Raw genomic sequence first — 23,509 nt, forward strand, 5'->3', positions numbered from 1 at the left:
TGTGTACTTTTGTTGTCATTTTATATTTATTTTGTGTATTTTTGTTGTCATTTCTTGTTTTTTAGATTCATTGTGTGTACTTTTGTTGTCATTTTATATTTATTTTGTGTATTTTGTTGTCATTTCTTGTTTTTTAGATTCATTGTGTGTACTTTTGTTGTCATTTTATATTTATTTTGTGTATTTTTGTTGTCATTTCTTGTTTTTTTAGATTCATTGTGTGTACTTTTGTTGTCATTTTATATTTATTTTGGGTATTTTTGTTGTCATTTCTTGTTTTTTAGATTCATTGTGTGTACTTTTGTTGTCATTTTATATTTATTTTGGGTATTTTTGTTGTCATTTCTTGTTGTTTTTCTTCATTTTGTGTGTATTCGTTGTGGTTTTTGTGTAATTCTATAGTAATTTTGTATGTCTGGAGTCATGTTTATGTACTCCTCATTTTATGTTTTTTGGATTCATTTTGTGTAGTTTTGTGTTTTTGCAGTCAATTTGTGTACTTTTGTGGTCATTTTAGACCGAGGGCTGCATGTGGCCCCCGGGCCGTCAGTTGCCCGTGTCTGTTAGATGATCACCATCTGAATATTATGACGGGGTTGTTTCATCTCTTTGAGTCTGTGTGACTGGACTCTCTGGTCTTCTTCTTCTGCGGTGGTCCATCTGCTTCAGGGTGTGACGTGTGATGTTGTGCAGTCAGAATAAGCCTTTGTACGGATTTGTCAGCGTCTTCAATAAAAAAGGTCAGATGAGCTGGACATACTTTTCTTCTCACACCTATCATTGAGAAACAGATGGGACCACTCAAACGCAGAGTCATGTCTCTATGAATTCTAAACAGGCTATTTTAGGAGCAACATGCAAACAAAGAGTGAGTGTTTGAATATTAGCCACATTCCGAGCGTGTATGTGTTATTGCACCACGATGCCAAATCGCTGCTCCTCAAAAACAATGAATGCCAAAGAACGAGGCATGAATATTTGATATCTCCACAGCAGTATCTGCACACTGTATTCCTTATTATTCTTCTTCGACTACACAAATATTCAGGGTGGGTTTGCCAAATATTACTAGTTAACCTTTTTAACATGTGCTTAATTTATTTTCTTTGCGTAGGCTGTTCCATTTTGTGCAAATATGCAGTGGGGTTTGTTTGGAAATTCCTCACATTTCCAATGAGGCCGTTTGCGATCAAATATTCAGCAGAGAAGAGATTACCAACATGAGCTGTATTTCACATGAATTTTGAGATTTATGGTCATATTTTGACAGAGAAAACCAGTGATAGAAGATAAATTTCGCTATCTGCTTTCACAAAACCTTCAGGGCACTCCCTACGTTTACTACCTGCTACTGCTGATTCCCCAAGATTAGCATTTAGCTTCAGGAGCATTGCAACATCAAAAACCTAAGTTACATCTAAAATGAACACTTTTAACCTATTGAATTGCGTACATAAAGAGCTATAGGGAACGTTTCCCTGTGTTTCAGAAGAGCAAAGTATGATCTGCGTAAACACTGACAGTTTAATTATATTCAAATGTTGCCCTTTGTTGTGATGTTTGAAGCCTTTGTTTGTCCAGACCAGGGGTCTGCAACCTGTGGCTCTGGAGCCTAACGTGGCTCTTTGACTCTTTTGCAATGGCTCCTTACAGCTTTAAAAAAAACTACTGAAATAAATGTTTTTTTTTTTTTTTTTTTTTTTACAGAGGATATTAATGACAAATAAAATCAAGATATAACAATTTGTTAACCTAAAAATAAATCACGTTGTGCAATGACTCAGCACCTTCCTACTTCACCTGCTGCAACATCTACAGACCATCAACTTTCCTGCTCCTGTGACTAACCTTAAGTTTTACATCCCTGTAAGATAACTAAACCAACAAAAACACTATTCTGGAAGAAAATAGAGATTTTAATTGTGTGGGAACAGATTCATTTAACCACCAATGTGCCAGTTAAATATGCATGTTTTATGTGTGGCAAGAAATTAGCAATTAGCCTGTGTTGACCAGCATCATTACTTTTTGTAGCCCTTCAAATACATTAATTAAAAAAAAATTAAAAAATCTTCTTTATATAACATTGTGTTCATGTAAACTAAGATGTATAAATCAAATCAAACATTATTCTATATCATTTTAACTGTATAGAGTTTAATACACTGTATTGTCTTCATTTAGAAGGTATTTTTTGGCTCCAGGAGGACTTTAATCCAGATGAGATGAGGTTAAATGGTTCCCTGTAGAGTAAAGGTTGCAGACCCCTGGTCCAGACCTTAACTAGTCAGTCTCAATGGGATGAAATAAGTGAGAGAAAACACGCTTCATATACCTGATAGCAAAAAAAAAATATATATATATAATTTAACAAATACCAGAAATCAGGGAAAAAAAATAATTAAACCCATTTTTGTTAAACTTTAATGTAACTTAAAAAAAAAAACAATCTTTTTTGAGGTCGTAAAACAGAAAATATTAAAACATATCCTGATATCCCCTTCGCCAAATAAAGCTCAACTTGTTCTCGAGCAGGAATTCAGGGAACAAACAGCTTTACGAATAAAATCACTATCAATATCAAACTCATTCTAGTTCAGGGTCCAAATAAAGAGCAGTTTCTCTTCAATGGGGCACAGATTTTAGGTGCAAAGATTAGCAATTTAATCATTATTGTGCTCTAGTTTGCACTGCTGCATATAAATAAATTATGTACGGCACTGATAATATCAAAGCAATAAATGACATCAGTCTCAGCATGATCTTCGCTTTCAATTTAGTAGATTTTCTGACCCATTTTTATGTCATTTAGGGAAATTTTGTGGAATAATTTGAAGAAAATTGCAGGATTTGGGAAAAATGTAGTTATTTTAACAATTTGAGATAAAAAAAAATGACAGCCATCATGTGATATGAGAATTTGTGTGTTATTTTGGAGATATCTACAGCTAGTTGGTAATTTACATAATGATTCATGGTTACTCTGACTTGTTTGCTTTTTACTGTGGGCCGAATTGGATGCTCTAAAGGGCCGGATTTGACCCCCGGGCCTTGATTTTGACATGTATGATTTAAAAGGCTTGTCATCGCATAGGTGCATATTTCATTCTTATGGTCATATTCTTCTTTTATTCTTTTTACTGTTTTTAAATGAATGTATTAAGTTGCTGCCATGCATTCCAGGCTCTTTCCACAGTTTAATAACACACTTTTGCTTAATTAGAGTCTCGATGACAGCGTTTGTTCTCGTTATTATCTTTTACTTAATGCCAATGACTGCAGATCTGTGATGGATGGATGGATGGATGGATGGATGGATGGCTGTAGAAGTCCTGACTGTGGTGTGAGTAATGTGCAATTTTATTGAAGTTAAAAATTAAAAAAGTGAAATACTATAAAGGTGTTTTGTTTTTATAACACAGAAACTCACAAAGCATAAGATGCTTTTCTCTTCTTCTTTCTTTTATTCCTTTGCTTTACTTTGTGAAGCCCTGATGACAAAGTGAGCCAAAAATGAACACCTGTGGCTCCCCGATATTCCCTCTGTACCCCCCGTTGCCATGCTCTGGAGTAAGTGACATTTAGGATTGCACTACAGGTAGAGAAGATATCAAGTGGGGCTTATTTGCATGTGGCAGCGAGTGTTCACACTTCATTTGTTTGAAAAGTGTGATTTCCCACGAGGTTGCACTGGCAGGCCTGGTTGTTCTCTGGGGACACTGAAGCACCCAGCTGTACAACTGGTGCTTCATCTGCCCTGTCACAGCCCACTGCCTATGGCTGACCGCCCACATCTCTCTCTCTCTCTCTCTCTCTCTCTCTCTCTTTCTCTCTCTCTCTCTCTCTCTCTCTCTCTCTCTCTCTCTCTCTCTCTCTCTCTCTCTCTCTCTTCTTCAAATGTCACAAAACCTGCCTGGTTCTCTTCCTCTTGCCATGTGTAACCATGACTTTTTGGAAAGTTGGCTTATTACTATACTAGACTTTAACACACGGGTTCTCTATCTTGGGGTTGTGAGACACTCAGACAGGGTCGCCAGATGCCTTCAAAAAAACAAAGTTTTTTTTTTTTTTTTTTTTTTTTTTTTACAATAAAAGCAATTTTTTGCAAATTTAGACTCTTTTTCTGCAACTAAACCAAACTTGCCATATTTAACATTATTTCCATCCCTTTTTCTTGCCATATTTTTGCTCCTTTTAATGGTTTTTTGCTACATTACTCCCAATTCTGCCACTTCAGTGCCTTTTCTGCACATTATTCCACTTTCACGTCGACATTTTTGGCACTTATAAACCCTTTCTACCACTGCTCCCACCTAATGTCACACATTTTGACCCACTTTTGTCAATATTAACCTCTTTTCATCATATGCTTATTTTTGGCAATTTAACCACATTCATGATTTGTCATGCCCATTATTTGCAAGTTTAAAAAAATTGTTCTTACCTTTTAAATTGCAATACCTCATCCCCCTACCCCTATGTATTTAATTGACACTTTTTTTACTACTTTTTTTGGCCACTCTAATTTGCAACCACCTTTTCCACCATTTTTGGTCACTTTTAAGTTTCAACCCATTTTATTTCTGATTAAAACAAGGATTTACATATTTAAGATGACTATATACTATAGCACAAATAATAATATTAAACTTCCTGGATATCAGTGTATATTATTCAGATAAATACATAAATAAATGTATCACATGTTCAACAATGGACCAAAATTTTGCTGACTTTATGGATGAACCCCAAAAATCTCTCCCCTTTATTCCCCCTTATAGATGAACATGACTGTTTGCACCGTTTGTGATAGTCCATGTATGTTAGCTCTGAAGAAGCTTTACTTGGATCATGTGTGTCAAACTCAAGGCCCGGGGGCCAAATACGGCCCTTCAGAGCATCTACTTCGAACTGCATGAAGGAGAAAGTAAAAAATTACAGAGAAAAACATTAATGATGATGTACATTTCCAACAAATTCAGTTGTGGATCTCTCAGTTCCTCTTAATTCACAATGAAACTCTACAATATTTGCAATGGATCACAATATTTTTGCCCTTTTTATTACATGAATAATATTTTTAATCTCAAATTGTAAAAAACTCTGAATTTATACAAAATCCTACAATTTGTCACAAACATTGACACAAAATTCTGCAAAAAAAAAAAAAAAAGACACAATATTACATAATATTGTTAGTACTTTCCATACAGTTTATATATTTACATGTTGAAGTGCAAACTCAGGCAGAAGAATGTTGAAATTGCTTTTTTTTTTTAAATCACTGTTTACTGGCCAAACAAAAACTAGTTTAAATAAATAACATCCTTTGTTTTTCATTTTGAGGTGAAAACACTGCACAATTGCATTTAAAAGAAATGTCATATTCCTCCTAATACAAATAAGATAAAATAAGATTGCATGTCTTTCTGTGACATTATCTATCTATTCGTTATCGTGACAAACTCCTGAAATATTCCAAATAAAATATTCTTTACTTTTTAAAATATTTCAAACAGACACAAAAAAGTGTGTGCTAAAAATGCTCGGCGTGATTGTAGAGGAAATAATAAACCCAACATGAAGCCAAAAGATATATTTCTCTATCTCCTGGTGACCAATTAAATCTGGCCCTTAAACTGCTGCAGAAATCCCTGCCCAGCATGTGGTGGAATAAAAATAAAGTCTTTCATTTGGCTTCTTTCCCCTCGTGTTTAAAAAAAAAAAAAAAATCACTTTATTGTCGCACTAAAACCAAATTCCCTCTTTGTACATTATCCATTCCTGAAGGCGAAGCTATCATGCAGCACTTGAAAAGCATTTAAGGCTCAATGACCTTGCCTAAGGACCCAGAACGATGGTGATTATAGTCGGACAGGTGGTGTCTTTTGACCTGCCAGCTCTCCTTCCCATCTGGGGATTCAAACTGACAACCTTGTGATCACAAACATGCTTCTCTAACAATGGAGTGAGTGGACGCGTCCATTGGATTTATATTAACCTAATGTTATTGTTCCAACTTTGGTCACATCATAGTAATCTTTATAAACCCCTAGGTTTCACTTAAGGCTATAGCAATATACGCGAGAATTGTAATATAATGAATTTAATGTTTTGTTATTGTGCTAAAAAAAAATGCCGAGCTAAGGTATTGGCCAAAGGGGGAAATACCACCTTGAGACTGATTTCACACTAGGGACAAATGGGCGTAGAACTATGGGGTTCCAAATGTAGGAACTCGGTTACTGTTTCATAGCATAACGTATTTTGAATATTTAGCTCACTTTGCTCAAATGTAGCTTATTTTTCTTTCATTTCAGACAAATTCCTGTAAAACAGAATGTTCAATCTCATTAAAAATGTGTAAACATGAAAAATAAATATAAATGTAAATATAAATGTTAAATATAAATATAAATGTTTAATGTAAATATAAATGTTAAATATAAATATAAATGTTTAATGTAAATATAAATGTTAAATATAAATATAAATGTTTGATGTAAATATAAATGTTAAATGAAAATATAAATATCAAATATAAATGCCAAGAGTATAGCTAAATGTATAGAAATTACACAAAGTGGGGTGACATACAGCATATACTGTACAGCATGCTGGTACACTCAGCGAATCTACGTCTGTTAAACTGTGTGAAGGCAGTCGTCCACACAGGCTGATGAGTAGCCCGTACAGCAGTCATTACCGCTTATTCAAGCTTGTTAGTTTGGAGTGATCCCGCCATGTCTTGCCCTTCACCTCTCCTCACTCACTGAGCAGCAGCCAGTGCTGTGGGCGGGGCTTTGTGATTGGCAGGTTCTGACCTGCCCACTTTGCATAATTTCTAAACATTTAGTTTAAGATTTACCACTGAGATTTAGCATTTAGATTTAGCATTTTGATTAAACATTTAGATTTACATTTAATATTTAGATTTACACTTGGTGACCAATTGAACATTTTGATTTTGATTCAGCATTTAGATTTAACATTTAAAATTATATTTAGAATTTAGATGTACCATTTTGATTTAGATTAAACATTTAGATTTAGATTTAACATTTTGATTCAGCATTTCGATTTAACATTTCAATTTATCATTTCGATTTAACATTTCAATTTATCATTTCGATTTAGATATAACATTTAGAGCTAGCATTTAAACTAAACATTTAGATTTAATACTTTAAGTTAGATGAAACATTTAGTTTTACATTTACCATTTATATTTAGATTTATTTTTCATGTGTACACATTTTTGTCAATGATGAAGAACATGATGTTTTATATGGACTCCTGTCTCAAATAAAAGACAAATTAGCTAAATGTGAGGAAAGCTAATTATAGAACAGCTGATGATTACAGAGGGTTTTCACCGACGTCACTTTCTGGTCAGTAACCTGGATGCGCGGACATGTTGGAGGTAAGCGGATGTTGACACTACACGTTGGAGGCTCACAGAGGTGAACTCTGTGATGGGTAAGTCACAGAAAACTTCCTCAAAATACGTTGGAAATGCAAAGGCATATAGGGAAGGACATGGACCGCAGGAAAGGGGACGATATTTGGAAAAGTTAGGGTTTATCGGTGGTGCAGATCCATACGAGTTGGCTTCCTCGTCTTGGATCAATGACGACCCGGAGAGTCTTCTATCTATTTTGTATCCTGATATCATCAATACCTGGATTTCACCAGCAGAAGACCTTAAATCTTATATAAGTTTGGAGGTCAGCTGTGGCTGCAGTGGCTCGCATTAACAACGAATAAATCAGTCACTTCTAATAATTTCACAGTGAACCTGCAGCGTAGTTACTCAAAAATAGTATACGACCACCAGACAATCTTAGATTTAGACAAATCAAACAGTTATAGTCCGTTAGATGCAACTACTTTGAACACTACTACATCCAGCGGCCTGCGAAGCAGCGGAGCCTTGTACCAGCAGAGGAGAAGTAAGCGGTGTGATCAGAAGCAGGAGCGGGGCTAGCAACCAAGTAAAAGCTAATCCTCAGAGAACGCCGCTTCCTTCCATCCTGTGTTCTAATGTCCGCTCCCTGGAGAACAAACTGGACAACCTGAAGCTGGATTTAAATGTAAGATGGAAGATGAGTTTGTAAATACACCAACGGTGAGCTAGTCTCATGTCACTGCTCTCCTGATGTAGAACTACTGACTATAAAATGCAGACATTGTTCTCCCTGATTTGTTAAAACTTTTGGCAGTCTATGAAACGCCACGTTTTTCATGGTCTGACCAATTAGTACAGCCAAAAACACAGCAATAATTTCCATTTCCTCACAAAATTCGAGATTTCCTCGTTTGTAAACCTGCTGTTTATCTCCAAAATGGCGACTTTCGGGTTGATGACGCGGTAGATGAACGCGCCGTGAAATTATTATTCATTATTATTAATTATTATATCACCTTGATTTGGCTTGGTCTGCATTCACAGCACACTCTGTGATTTATTCTAAAATCCCAGACAAAACCTGGTCAGTTCGAGCGCAGTTTGTTTTCGATGCACAATAACTCAGATCGTACAGCGTGGATATGATTTTCAGCAGTAAAACAGGGTGAAGGTAAAACAAGTCAATGACTGCCTTGATCGCGTCTCCTCAGTGCATCACAGGCCTCTCTCCCTGCAGGCGGCGCTCAGGGAATACTGAGCTGCATCGTTGGTCCTGAACATGCAAAGCCTAAACCTTGTTTTCCAGAGTTTCCTCAAACATCTGCACACGCCTGCCCTTTTTTTACTGCTTCTTATCTCCACATGAACCATTCATGATGTGTGATGGTGTTTTATTCTACTTCACTTGTGCTACAGCTGTCACTCAGCTTTCTGTCAGAGGTGTGGGCTGGATTTCAAACGCTCCGAGAGCAACCACAAACACAACAAATGCTCTAGAAATAGTTTGCCGAAATGTCTCTACACTGTGTTACACGAGGGTTTTGAGTGTCGTTAATTTGCCACAAAGAGAAACAATACAACAAGGGTGGAAGAATAAATCGATTCTGTGATACATCGCAATATATCACAGCGTGATTATCGTATATCGATCCAAAAAATGTCCAAAGCGATTTTTTTTAAATGAGCTTTTTTAACGAAAATAAAAAAATGAATTACGCTAACATATGCATAGCACGTAAACACCCAGTCAGTGAACCACATCAGCTTGATTGCATTTTATTTTCATTAGACATACTGGGCACTTTTATAGATGTGTGGTTACTTTTTTTTCCAAAGAATTTAAGAACTTAACAGAATCAGAATCAATTGTAGAAGCAAAAGGTAAACATTTTTGAAAAATGTAATTTGACAGTTTAATAAAAAATACCTCTTGTTTTGTTATTGTAATACTTGAATTACAGGTAGTTACCATTTACTTGTTGTTGTTCTTTCATACCATTTTGTACTTCTAAAGGTGAAATTTGTGATTATTAATAGCCTTATATAATAGTTCTATATGTCCAATAGAATTAAACCAGGGAAATCGCACACGCTATTTTATTGTGCACCTGCAAATAAACCCCTTTATAACAGTACAGAGTATGTACACCTCTTTGTACATCCAACTGTCAAACACATACTCATTTGAACATAATTGACAACTCTACTTAAGCTCCTACTATATGATTACATTCTTTCGACGGGCACTGTACTCGTGGAAATAAATGCAGAGATGCTTCGGTTAAGTCCAGGGTGGACGATGCCCACGGCATGTTATTGTTGTAACAGACTTGTCACAAACGGCATCTGCTTCCACAGTCTCTGTGGGGACTACACAGGAGCTGGTTCCCTAAGCCTCCGGCTGGCTGCCATTTGAAAGTAGACAGCCCATCAGGATGAGTGACAGGCGTTGGGTTTAACTGTCCGGCTGAGGAGGGGGATGAGGAGGATGAAGACGAGGGAAACAATGTAGACAGTAGTCACGCGTACGTCAAACTTTAAGTGACGGTACAGTTACATCGAGCAGTTTGTTGTTAAGACAAAAAAGGAATGTGCTGTTTCATTCCTGTCCTTTTGCTCATCTCTGTTTAATCCCTCACCCCCACTCTCTCTCTCTCTCTACCTATAATCCTCTGATAATCTAGATTTGCCATGTGGCCAATCCAGCACAAGGTTGGTCCAGGTTTTGGTTCAGTCATCATCTGATTTAAATTGTCCCTAATGACCGAGCAGTTTCACAACCAAGTGGAAAAACCTATGTTTTTTATGTCTGGACACACATTTAGGGAACATATTGTGCCTTTTATGCTGTGTAATCAAGCCAGTATAGTGACAAGTGTGAAGCGTAGCTATAAAGTTGGTGGCTGTGGACAGGGGGAATGAGTGAGTGGAAATACCTAAAGCGAAATACCTAGTGTCTAAAGTTAATCCCAAAGCGTGCCAGTGCATCGTAGACCAGTATATGTGCAAAAACCGCTACCGCAAACCCAGGAACTGCCCCGGGCCCGCAGATGCAGCCAGGCCAGCAGATAGAGCGGAGGCCAGGGAGCCCCAGGCCACCCCCCCCACGGCCGATCAGCCCCCCAGGTGCCCGTAAGAACTCATGCGAGAGGCAAGCCACCGCCCCCACCCCACACACCACACACCGAGGAAGCCCCAAGCAGCCGAGGACCCAGCGCCGGTGGGCCGGTGGGCCCAGAGCCAGCAGGGACCGGACCCCAGGCCAGAATGACCCGGAACGGAAGCAGCACCGAGAGCAGCGCCCCCAGGGACGACGACCACGCCCATAGTCGCCGAGGGCACCAAGGGGATGCTGCAACTTGCCCCGCCGGCCCCCAGGCCAAGTTTTTTCTGTCATTTTCACTTTCTCCTGTCGGCCAAATAGGAATCTCTGAAGGACCGTATTTGGCCTCTGGGCCTTGAGTTTGACACAAGCTCTAAATCAGTGATTCTCAACTAGTGGGTTGGGACCCAAAAGTGAGTTGCGAACAGATGTCAAAAATGAATAAAAAAACTTAATGTCTCTCATGTTGGACTTTTATTTTGAAAGAAACTTTTCTTTTGACATGCATGCAGTAAAATGCATGTTGCACCAGAAAATATATAGATTTAGTTGAAAAAATTATTATTTATGCTTTAACAGCTATTTTTGAAAACTAAATTTGGTTGAATTCGAAAAAAAAGAAAAAAAAGTGGGTTGCGATTTAATGACCGTGGCAAAATGTGGGTCCCAGGGTGAGATCAGTTGAGAGCCCCTGGTCTAAATATTCAGGAAAAGGTAAATATATTGATGTAAAGCTCTTTTGTGTACAGAAAAATGATAAAATAGTCTATGACCGCAGGGGGTGACAGTTCCCACTCTGCGGTTTTGTAGTAGACAATGAAGCAGAGAAGAAGAGCTCTCCCAAGGGACTTTTACTCTCCCTTAAACAGTGCGCAGCGGACGCTCTGGTGGCTGAAGTTAGTGAGTAATTCAAGAACTGTCAAAAATGGTGCAAAATAATGCATTTTGTTAGGTTTGATCTTCTAATAAGGACATTTTTAAGCTTTTACGCCACATTTGTAAAAACAGTGGAGGATCCCTTTAAGAACAGCAGTGGAGCTTTCACATGACACAAGCATCACATCAAGTTCAGGTTTGTGTCCCACAGCTGACCCCATGCTGAGTATCTCACTGCGACTTTTGAAACGGCACCAGGGGGATTATGGGTAGAGCATGTGACCTGCTGCTTATGGCTGAGCGCACGCTGATGATTGAAGTATTTATGACAGAAATGTAAAAGGTTTGTATCATATTCTGCTGTAGCCTCATCCAAAGGACAGAGAGAGAATAACCACGAGCACGATGCATTCTGAATTAGAATAATACGACATACAAATAATATGTTGTGCTGCTTAACTGTCCGATTACATTTGGGGTCAATTTGAACCCATTCAATGTTTATCATTCAAAAAACAATAGTTGATTTTGTTTGTTTTTTTGCTTTATAATTCATTATATTCCATAATTTGATGGGTACATTTGATTAAGCATAACATTATTAGCTGTAAAAACTTGTCTGTGTGTGACCGTACATCCCCATACCTGCAGGTACGGAATTAATACTTGAGTTAATACATGAGATTGGTGTGATATTATATAATAGGTAATAACCCCAGATGTGGTCCAAAAAAGGAGATAAAAATAATTAAATATGTTTATGAAACAAAAGAGGGGGTCGCCAACATCAATTCTGTGAATCATGAATGTGCACCCCAAATTAGAAAAGATTTGTATGAAAGATTTTCCAGATAAACTAACTCTAAAAGTGAAAGTTTGACCTGATGGTGCTTCACAAAATTGATTTTCACCATTTTTTGCAGATGGTGTTTTTGCCATGTTCACATTCACATTGTGCGTACAGTGCGTCTGTACCAAAAAATGAAGTAAATTGCTGCTCATTTAGTGATTGTACACTTTTTCACAATATGGAAGTTTTTTTTTCTATTTTCAGGAATAGTGTTTGAACTGTTTGAATGTTCATGCTCATCTACCCATAAAAGCAAGAAAGTTCTGTGTGCGTGCGTGTGTGCGTGCGTGCTAGCACACCATCTATATCTACTTCACTGCACGCCTCCTGCATCCTCACTATTGTTATCTGATTTTTTTTTCCGTCTGCGTTAACTTGACAAACAAGCTATCAAGAAATTCAGAAAGTTCCTGAGATGTATTCTATTGCTTTTATCATCTGTAGGTTTAAAAAATATATATTTTCCATTCATTTATATTGGAAATTTGAAGCCCTTGTTCACCAGCCATTCCTCAACTGATTCAAACCATTCAACCTTTAACATGTTCAGTTACTACCTCCAACACATTTCAAATTCTTTCAACCTTATTGCTAATTTTCAGCTAACGCTAGGTTAATCCTAATGCTAGGTTAATATTAACGCTAGGCTAATGTTAATGCAAGGCTAATGTTAATGTTAGGCTAATGTTAATGGTAGGCGAATGCTAGACTAATGCTAATGCTAGTTTAATGCCAACACTATGTTAATGCTAATACTAGACTCATGTTAGATTAGTGCTAATGCTAGATTAATGTTATTGGTAGGTTAATGCTAATGCTAGGTTAATGCTATTTTTAGGCTATGCTGATGTTTGCTAATGCAATTGCTAGGCTATGCTATGCTTGTTAATGCTAGTTACTACTAATGCTAATCAAGGCTAATGCTAAAATTAATGCTAATGCTTGCTAATGCCAATGCTAGCTCATGCTAATACTCGCAAATCATAATGCTAATACAAATTTATGCTAATGCTAACTAATGCTAAGCTAATACAGTGCAATGCGGGCCAGCACCTGCATCCTCACGTGCATTTTCTTGAGGATATGCAAGTATTCTAGTTCTAATTGGTTTGTCCTGATGGTGGCGCTAGAAAACAGGTCAAGTTTTCCATATCAAATGGTTATTTATGTATTCAACAAATAAAGTGCCTTACACAACAATTTAGTCAATAATTTTCTGAAAATAATTGTCCAGAGGCAATATCCCAAAATATGTGTTAGTTATATTTGAGGATAATAAAAGGGCTAAGTTTTAATTATGAGCCATCACCAACACTCTGAACCTTTCCACTGCTCACTGATCTGCGTTGACGAGACGACGACCCAGAAGTTTTGTACGCTCCACCCAACAGCCAAAAAAGGGGAAAAAACAGCTGATGACATATCATGGATCAGAGTTTGGTTTCCTCCCCTCGGCAAAGCGCTGTAAATACCCACAGCTTGCTTTGACAGCCTGATAGATGAGCAGAGTTTACCTGCGTCCTCACACACGACGAAGCGCTACACTATGCAGATGCTGTAATGACGTTCCTCTGCGATGTAATCACTGCGACTGGCACATTAATTTTATCCGAGTGGAAAAGCACATACATCAATTTTGCAGCTTCTCGTCAAACTGTCAGCGCATGGGGATATGCATTACTTTAAGAGTTAAGGTCACACTTGTTCAGACAATGGTGGTAAAATGAGGACAAAGTCAAATGGAGTTTGGTTCAGTTTGAGATAGAATCATGTTTTCAACCCATTTTAATCTGCTGCTGAACACAAATGACTTTCCTGCCTGCTTCATTCAATAGAATTACATAACAATGTGAGCCCATACTTAACTCTGCATTGTGCAATGATGTATTGTTAAAGCGAGGAATAAAGTGACAGATATGACTTAGAAGGACAAAGAAAAAAGCTTTTAAAAACCAAAATGATGATGAGACTTTTGCCTAACACAATCAGCAGCTTCAGAAAGAGTCATTCAGAAGCACCAATATGTGTTTTTTTATAATGGGAAAAATAAAGTTCAGATTATTGTTATAATTCTTTTCAAATGTATCAGACCTGAAGGAGTGTACATTTAGTTTAGTTTTTTTTTTTTTTTTCCCCCACAGAATTAAGGAAACTAATTACAAACCTTTGTTAAAATAATATTTATTACACTATAAAAAATGTGTGTAGTCAGTTTACTTTGCCATCTTGCTATGTTCTTACAATATTCAATATTAATAAAATTGTATTGCAATAAAATGGTATGAAAAGCTGTGATGTTCCCTGTGTAACTGTGGCCAGATCAAAAAGATGAGGTTTCACTTGGATGTTATTGATTGATGATTAAATAATCAATTAATTATAAGGGTTAAATCATGTAATGCAATATGTACTGTAAATGCATATTATGTAACTAATAATATATACGTTATTATTGTTATTGATGTTATAATTATATATAGTTAAGACATTTTTTTATTATTATTATTTGACTCACATGCTTGTGATGTAGTGTTGCATCATGTTAAATAGCACTATTTAAAAATATGTATATTTATTGTGGTGGATTTGATAGTGATCCTGACTTTCTTTCTTTTCTTTTTTTTTTTTTAATGTAAAAAACGCCAGTTGCCATGTGTAGTTAATCACCCAATGTGGGGTCGCCTGAAATGTCTAAAATTAATGTTTTTTTTCTTTTTTTCTCGCTGATTAAAATAATGTTTTTAAAATTGTATTTACATTTTTTTGTTTTATTTAAATGTAAAATGTATGTTTTATTTACAATAATCTATTTTTCACAATTAAAAACTCAATACATAATATCACAGAAATAGATACACAGTGCAGGAAGAGGCAGAAAGCTCAAAGCTTAAAAAATGTTTGTTTTTTGTTTTTTTCAAATGAAAATGCAACACACAATATCAAACAATTGCATTTTTATACTTCCACTTTCTCAAATATAAATCTCAGTCAAATATTTAAGCTGGTGCTTATTGTTATAAGAAAAAGGTTGGGGAACCACTGAATTATTTGGCTAATGCGTCTTGCACAAAGATGTTTTTTTTTTTTCAAAAAAGACACGTTTAATCGAATCTCACTGAGCCAAGCATCCACTCAGATATATAGAGAAATAAAACTATTTAAATGCAATAATAGAATGTTTTTTTGTTGAAACTGAAATTAATTGTTTTCCCCTTCCTAAAAGGCTTTGCTTGAATGTCACCATAATATCCATTCCATTCAAGACACATCTTTGCCCTTCTGCGCTTCACATTGATCCGATGATGTTGTTTGTGAAACCACAGTTTCACCGTCTCAAAAAAATGGACGATGGTAGATTTTTGAATGGAGAGAAAAACAGCAACCAGAAGACAGTCCATAGGCAAAGTTTGAGATTCTTGCTGGGAGGTGCAAAAGATAAAACGGAACTAAATGTATAGCTCGTCTCGTGATTCGCGCCAACCACAATGTGTGTAACATATACAATAATGCAAATATATTCAGTAACATAATTGATAATGTTGACTACAAAAATGTGCGTTGAAGCATCGTTTAACCCCTTAACGTTCACTGTCTCGAATACGCGTCAAAATGCATGTTCTCACTCATTCACGTTCTTAAGGGATTAAATGTTTCTCCAGTACAGCAGCATATCACAAGTATCATACAGTATACCGTTTGAAAGCTTAGAATCCTCCGTTTTTATTATAAACCATTCTAAGACACATTCATCACAGCAAACATTAAAAAATGTAATGAATTCCAGCATTTCATCCAAAACGCAATAAACATGTTGGAAAAAATTTAAAAATATACAATGTTCTATATACAAAAAAATGAATTCATATATATTTTTTACAATCACTGTGTTCTTTGGCACTTAACTTGGATTTAGGATGTTCACATGTGATGCTGACTTGCTCTGGGCTCCACTATCTGACCTGTGTCCATAGATCTGTGAACTCTGGGCTCCACTATCTGACCTGTGTCCATAGATCTGTGAACTTTGGGCTCCACTATCTGACCTGTGTCCATAGATCTGTGAACTCTGGGCTCCACTATCTGACCTGTGTCCATAGATCTGTGAACTCTGGGCTCCACTATCTGACCTGTGTCCATAGATCTGAGAGATCCACTGGGTTCATACCTGACTAAACATCTCACTGATGGAATCTGGACCAAACCCATTCACATACCACTCGTTTTTGATATTGTTACTTGAATTACAGTTAATTATCATTCATTTGTTCTCGCAAGTTTTTTTAAATTAAATAAAGTTCTAATTCATACCATTTTGTAGCATATTGTGATATGAAAATTGTGAACATTTTGCTTAGAAAACTATTTAAACACAACTATAGATCACAAAGATGGAATGAATGAGTGATAACACACATTATTAAGAATCATTTTGTAAATAAATGAAAAGAAACAGTATTTAGTGCCTCATGAACAGATTTAGCTCTATAGTTTTTTATCATGGACACAAAGACCTAATGTCAGCATAACTGATGATGTAAACAGAGATATAGATTATTTTTCCCTGTTGAAGCATTGATTCTTTGTGCATCTTGTGCACTTTCTTCAAATTTGTAAAATAATAGCTTAATAAATTAATCATGGAGCTGGTTAGTGAATGGTGGACCTCGTGAACTCAAACAGTCCTTTTCACACTCGGAAATCTCGCTTTTCCATAAATAGCAACAATACATTTTATTTATAAGCACTTTTCAAAAACAATAAAGGTAAATAGTGAAAATACATGAGTAGGAAACAGGAGCTTGGTTGCTTTAATACTGTTTTTCTTTTTCTAATTTTATTTATTGTGGTTTATTAATTGATCACAACACACATGGCTCATATTAATTTGGCCATTCTTATCCAATAATTACATATAATGTTATTTGGATTAACAAACATCATCTAACACTGGTTTCTCAACACTGGCCATCATTTACACCAACCCCCAAAGTTTGTCACTACCCAACTGCACATTCCGATTGAATGGCTCCACTGTAACTAGAATATTTTGCATTTCCTGAAGACATTGTAGATGCTTGCCCGCGTTGCACTGCATTAGCTTAGCATTACCGTCAACATTCGCCTAACATAAACATTAGCTTAGCGTTAGCCTTAGCATAACTATACAATTAGCCTAGCGTGAGCATAAGCCTGGTGTTAGTAATAGCATTAACCTACCATTAGCACTACCCTAGTATTGACATTTGCCTCGCAATGGCAATGGCATTAGCACTAGCATTAGCATTAACCTAGCATTAGCTGAACTTTAGCAATAAGGTTAAATGATGCATCCTTCCTCCTCACTAATTACTTTAATAGTTATCTTGTTTTTATGGGCTGCAAATGGAAGAAAAATGCGATCAATACCTTGTGTCGAAATCTGACGACAGGTTGGTAGGGCTGCGACCCAAACCCGTCCTTGTTGGGTCTCCCATTGGCACCAAGCACGAGGAGCCCCAACAGAATAAGTGCGGCCGACCACGGTCTGGCTGTCTTCATTGGCCTTTCTCTGTGAAAAAAACCAAAACAAAACACAGTGAGAACAGCTTAGAAACGTTCAATAACACTTTGCTCAGATAATACATCATGGCTGCCATAATTAGTGGAGACAATGGGAGCCAGAAAATTGTCACTGGTTAAAACTAAAGCCATCAATACGAGGCTCACACATTCTGAGGAGATTACATCTCCTTCTGCATCAATTACGGGGAAATAGACATCGAGAGAAAATCAAGATAAAGAAGACAATAAGCCAATGTACCGAGGCAATTAAAGTGAGGGCTTTGGATTAATTAGGCAGAGTATCTAAATCAAAAAACAGTGATTTTGCCCTGAGATTAGATCTTGTTCGGCTACACGCAAAGCCTGGCAGACCTGCAACCAAATTACGTACACATTTAACATCCCCTCCCGTTTAAAAAGGCGATTTCAATTATTCATTAGATAGCAGGAAAAACAAGTTTGACCTTTACATGACATGATTTCAACAAAAGGTGTGTGTGAAAATGTCCAAGTTTCAGGAAAAGCCGTGTTGAAGCAGGTAAATCAACAGGAAAGTCTCACTTATCACTGGTTTTCCTCTTTGTCAGAGGAAAGACACAGTGGATAATTTGCTTCATAATACATATAAGTTTGTTTTGATCTCCGCTGTAAACACTCGGTTTGTCAACATTGTGGGAAAAATGTTGTGCAATGCATTGTGGGATGTGGAGTCCTGTAGATGGATGCATAGAAGTGTTTTTACCTCATTTTTACTGTGACTGTAGATGTTTCGCATGTTCATAATACTTAAAGCCTGAGAATGTTTTTATTTTGAATCAAATTTATTGGTGTTTTTTATATTTTTTAAAAAGAATCGTACATTTTGATGAGCCTTTTATTTTAAACAAATGCCTTCCCATTGTGTTTAATACGAAATGGCCATTTTCATTCTGAATTAGGTGTTTACAAAGTCAGTTTAATGAGGATTTAAATTTTATTCTGAATTAAAGAGGAATCAAAGCTCTCGTGTAAACTTGGCCACTGTCAACCAACCATGTGGTTGATGTAAAAAAAAATTTGAGCGGCAATTTCAACCTCGAAGATTTTTCTTCAAGCATCTTGGATTTATTGATCTATGAGTCCTACACTACATCTTTATCTGATAAAATAATGTTTATCTCTTGCAGTTTTAACTCTTCTTTTATCTTCAAACGTTACTAACACATTTTACCCTTGGGGTCATAATGACCCCAGGGATATTTGCCTCCAGAAAATGATTTTCATGAAATTGTTGACCAAGTTATTGTGTCAGACACTTGGTTTATTTGTTGAATACATAAATAACCACTTGATAATGAAACCTTGACCTGTTCTCTAGCGCCACCACCAGGAAAAACTTTAAGATTAGAATGAATTTATCTTGAATAGTTTTCATCCAAATCTTCTGAAATTTGCCGACAACATTAGAGTATGAACCCTATTGGTTGTGGTGATGATATGACCTTTTCTTCCTGCAGCGCCACTATCAGGTCCAACTTTCAGTTTTAGAGTTAGTGCGTCTTTTATCTATTTTGTTTTCTAATTTGGGGTGCACATTCATGACTCTCACAGAATGAACCATATTTATTGATGTTTGTGGACCCCCCCATATTTTATTTACTTATTTTTATTCTTTATCTCCTTTCTGTAACATATTTAGGGCTATTCACTATAAAGTCCTCTATCTGAGACACATTCTCCTCTACGTCACTTTTACTGTGAAAAAGCTGACAAACAGACAATTTTTACACAACTACAATAGCTTGGGGTCAAACTGACTCAAGAAAAAAAATAATTGGGATATTTTTATGCTTAAAGGTATAGAGGAGGATTTTCCTGAAGTTTAGAAAAGAAAAGCCCTGTCCACTTTTTGAAAAAAATGCACATGCACAACACTGCTCCCAAGAGGGAACGCCTATTAAACGTGTGTGAGAGAGCGTGCACAAGCCCAGTTTTTCTCGTGTACGGCTCTGTTCACATGATGGTGTCGACATCTTACTTACCAAAAGAAGATTTGCACTTTTCCAACTATGTCAGACTCGCTACCAGTAAGTGAAAAGTGCGCATGCGCAGCAAGCGAAAACTAGCTAGGGTCGAGTACGTACGACGGCCTTACGTAAACATATCATCAGAATGATTGACAATTAGAAGAATTGAAGCCAAAATAGCATCAAATTAGGAAAGGTCATGAGATATGAAGCAAAAAATAAAGTCAACTGTTATTTTTTGAATGATAAACATTAAATGTATGATGGGAGGGTTTTTTCCTCCTTTTTTTTTTTCTTTTTAAACTCTTTCACTACAGAGTTTAATCTGTCTCAACTTGACTTGCCGCTCTCTCTGAGCCAACAGGGGCTTCCCCTGAAGAAGACTGGCAGCAGGACAGTGACCCCCGCTTCCTCCCTCTTCTGGAGTGACATTGAGTTAGACAACAGTGGCTCTGTTGTGACACTTCTGTGGGCCCACTCGTTATTCACTCTGGGTCAGGGGGTTGCACCAGTAGAGCAGCGTGTCACAGTGATGTGGGGGACTGTGAAACTTTCAATCCTTTACTTAAAGTGACCTTTCAGTGCTTAGCATTCTGCTTTACCACTCAAAACAATGTTATTTCAAAGCTAGCTTGTTTATTTAATACAAATGAATTTTCAAAAAACACCGAAAAAAAACTGTGACTAAAACTAAATCAAATTCATCAGTGAGTGAGCTGTTTTTAAATCTGTATTTATAATGAAACAAATTCGCAAATTACTCATTTATTATGTTTAATTTGAACAAACTGAGTAAATCAAAGTCATTATAATAAAATATTGTGTTCTTTCTAAAAAGCTTTTCTTTATTTTCTTGCTCTGGCCTTTGAATGGTAAACAGTGATATACAGGACTTTTATTCCCACTTGTGTAGGAGGCCCACTTTTGATAATCAGCTACATTTACACGTAATTACTCACCAATGGCAACAAAGCTGTTGCCATGCAACGTGCAAAAACTGTATTGGGAGCACTCGCCTCTGAATTGATTGGCTATCCTCTATGACAGAAGAGGACTACTCTACCACCTGAGCCAGCATTTAAAAAAAAAACAAAGCAAGTAAACGTGCTGCAATAGAAAGTTTATATCATAAATAACTTGAAGAAATAAACATGTATTTGTTATTTAGAAATATTAATGATCCATTCGGTATTTGATTATATTTAAACAAACTCGGATACTTTTTTAAAAATTCAAAATTTACCAAAGAATACTGCAAACCACAGCACAAAAATAAATCAAATGTGCTATGTGGGTAACAACATAATTAGAAGAAACACAAGAAAGTGGCTGAACGTTGATTAGAAATGGCACGACTAAGAACATATGGATTATGTTCAATGTATATTCATAAACAATGAAAAGACCATGAAACCAAAACCAAAAAAAATAATCACAATTAATTATAATTTACTCAGTTTGGTGTAGAAATGTAATTAATTACTTTTTTCAAAATGTAGTACAAGTAATATTACTGACTTAGAAATCAACCCATACGATCACATGATGTGAAATCCAACCATCTGGAAAATGTGGCAGTTAAAAGTAACATTTAACATAATCTTGTTTGTCAAATCCTAAATCCTTTAAGGCATTACTTCTTTCTGAATTAACCAAAAGGCTTCTTTAGATTAAATACCACTTTCTTAGTCCAGCCTCTGTCAGTGTGTTGTTGATGGCATAATGATCTCCTTAGCATCAGGCCTTTATTTAAAAAGATAATTCTGAGGATTTGTATTATCATGCATTTCCATAGTTACAAAGTGGGCAGAATTATTGCACTCCTCAGCCCCCGACAGAGACATTATGGCTATTTATTGTTAAGGAGCACTGAAAGTCGAACTTTTAGCCTTTTAAAGGGGAACGCATTCATTTTGTATGCATTTCTAAACCCTTCAAATCTCCAGGTAGGTCCCCCGCCTGCAGCAGCTGCTGCTCCACTTTCCTCCTAACACGCTCTTTAAGCCACGCTAGGCCGATTAGCATATCTGCCAGCGCAATCAATCAACTTCTCCGATGTGTCCCAGAGTTAAATGGGTTATTAATGGACCAACTTTTGCCGAATGTTGGATCCAGAGACAGAGACGTATATGCAGGTTTTTATTTTTATTTTAACCACATCATAGTTTCTCGCTGACATTTGAGTCATTATGATAAGTCACACCTGAGAACCAAGTTTTCGTGCAGTTTTTCTTCCGCCCACGAATGTGTCAAACTTTTTAAAAGTAAATTCTTTAAAGTGTTTTAATAATGCCTGCGTCGTATTAAAGGGATTTGTGTTTTCTTTTAATGTAAGTCAGCCTGGTGCTGCTGGGTCCGAGTCCCTCCTCACATTCTCCATTTTGTTAAAAGAGCGTTGACATAACAAGGTTTGACACGGATAAGGATGAAAAGTGGAACAGCGAAACTGAGGCATGACTTTGTCCATCCCATTTTTATCAATTCAAACACATCACAGACGCCACTTTTACTCCACCTTAATAGACGAATAGCATTCACACAATGGCTTTGCCTTTCATTCACTCACGCACCAGGCATCTCATTGGTCGCTCCTCTAGGAATAACTTAGAGTTCAATGTCTTGTCCAAGGACAGTTGGACGTGTAGACACAAGGATTCAGGCTACAGGGAGAACTAGTTCAGTGACTCAGAAACCCATTGAAGCTTATACTATTACATTTGGTACTGAGGTTTAACACACGTTTATGTTCAAACGTCTTATCAATTAGATATTTCTTAAAAAATCGACACATTAAACCAAGCCCAGATCAATTAACTAACACATATCAACCCTTCTCGGTAGGTTTGTGATGCAGTGATGTTTGGTATCTGATCACCACTGCTGTCATTTGACACCTGCAAAAGAAAGAAGTATACAATGAACTTTAAATGATTGATATGAAGCTGAAAAATAGAACGATGTTGCTAATTCATGTGAGAAATGTCTTTGGAGTAATTTTTTTATATCAACTTTCAGCCATCGCCAATTTGTAGATTTCAGCCAATCGGCATTTATATATCATGTTGGCATGGGGCAACCATACCTGAAAGGATGAGGATTTAAATCCCGCTCCATCCAAGTCACTGACGTTGTGTCCTTGGGCAAGGCACTTTACTCACATTGCCTCACATGAATGGGTATGAATAGTGCATGAATGTTGGTGGTGGTCAGAGGGGCCGCAGGCACAAAATGGCAACCAAACTTCTGTCAGTATGCCCCAGTGCAGCTGTGGCTACAATGTAGCTTACCACCAATGGTATGACTGACATGAGTGACTGGTGTGACTGAATAAAGGGCTATATAAATCCAAGCCATTATTATTATTATTATTATTATTATTATTATTATTATTATTATTATTATATATGTGTGTGACCCTTTCTACTTTGCTCTGCTTGTCGCTCTTTTAAATCACTCCCAGGAGACAGGATAGATGAAACATATGGCACTGTTTATTCTGAAACATGGAACACAAATAAAAATCTTCTCAGTTGGTCACCAGTTCACTCCAGCATTAACACCAGCAGACATCACACAGACTGCGCCAACTCAAGCAATGCGTGATCGTATAGTGATACTTTTTAAACAAAAGAAAATATGTTCATAACTAAACAAGAATTATCAATCTGCCATTATATACGATTTAAATGGATAGAAATAAAACAAAATGAACATTTTGTTCTCCA

At 36.6% G+C, this 23,509-nt stretch overlaps 2 protein-coding genes across 2 annotated transcripts in view; both read right to left on the reverse strand.

The window, feature by feature from the left end:
* anxa5a (annexin A5a) overlaps positions 1–23,509 on the reverse strand; it is a 1,189,405-nt gene that overhangs the window by 681,476 nt on the left and 484,420 nt on the right. The gene's annotated exons all lie outside the window — the stretch shown is intronic.
* fstl5 (follistatin-like 5) overlaps positions 1–23,509 on the reverse strand; it is a 266,604-nt gene that overhangs the window by 201,765 nt on the left and 41,330 nt on the right. The window contains exon 2 of the mRNA XM_028458956.1: positions 17,644–17,785. Within this exon, the coding sequence (XP_028314757.1) occupies positions 17,644–17,785 (142 nt within the window). The remainder of the gene's footprint in view (positions 1–17,643; positions 17,786–23,509) is intronic.

The sequence above is a fragment of the Gouania willdenowi genome, chromosome 10 (genome assembly GCF_900634775.1).
Source record: "Gouania willdenowi chromosome 10, fGouWil2.1, whole genome shotgun sequence".
Lineage (NCBI taxonomy): Eukaryota > Metazoa > Chordata > Actinopteri > Blenniiformes > Gobiesocidae > Gouania > Gouania willdenowi.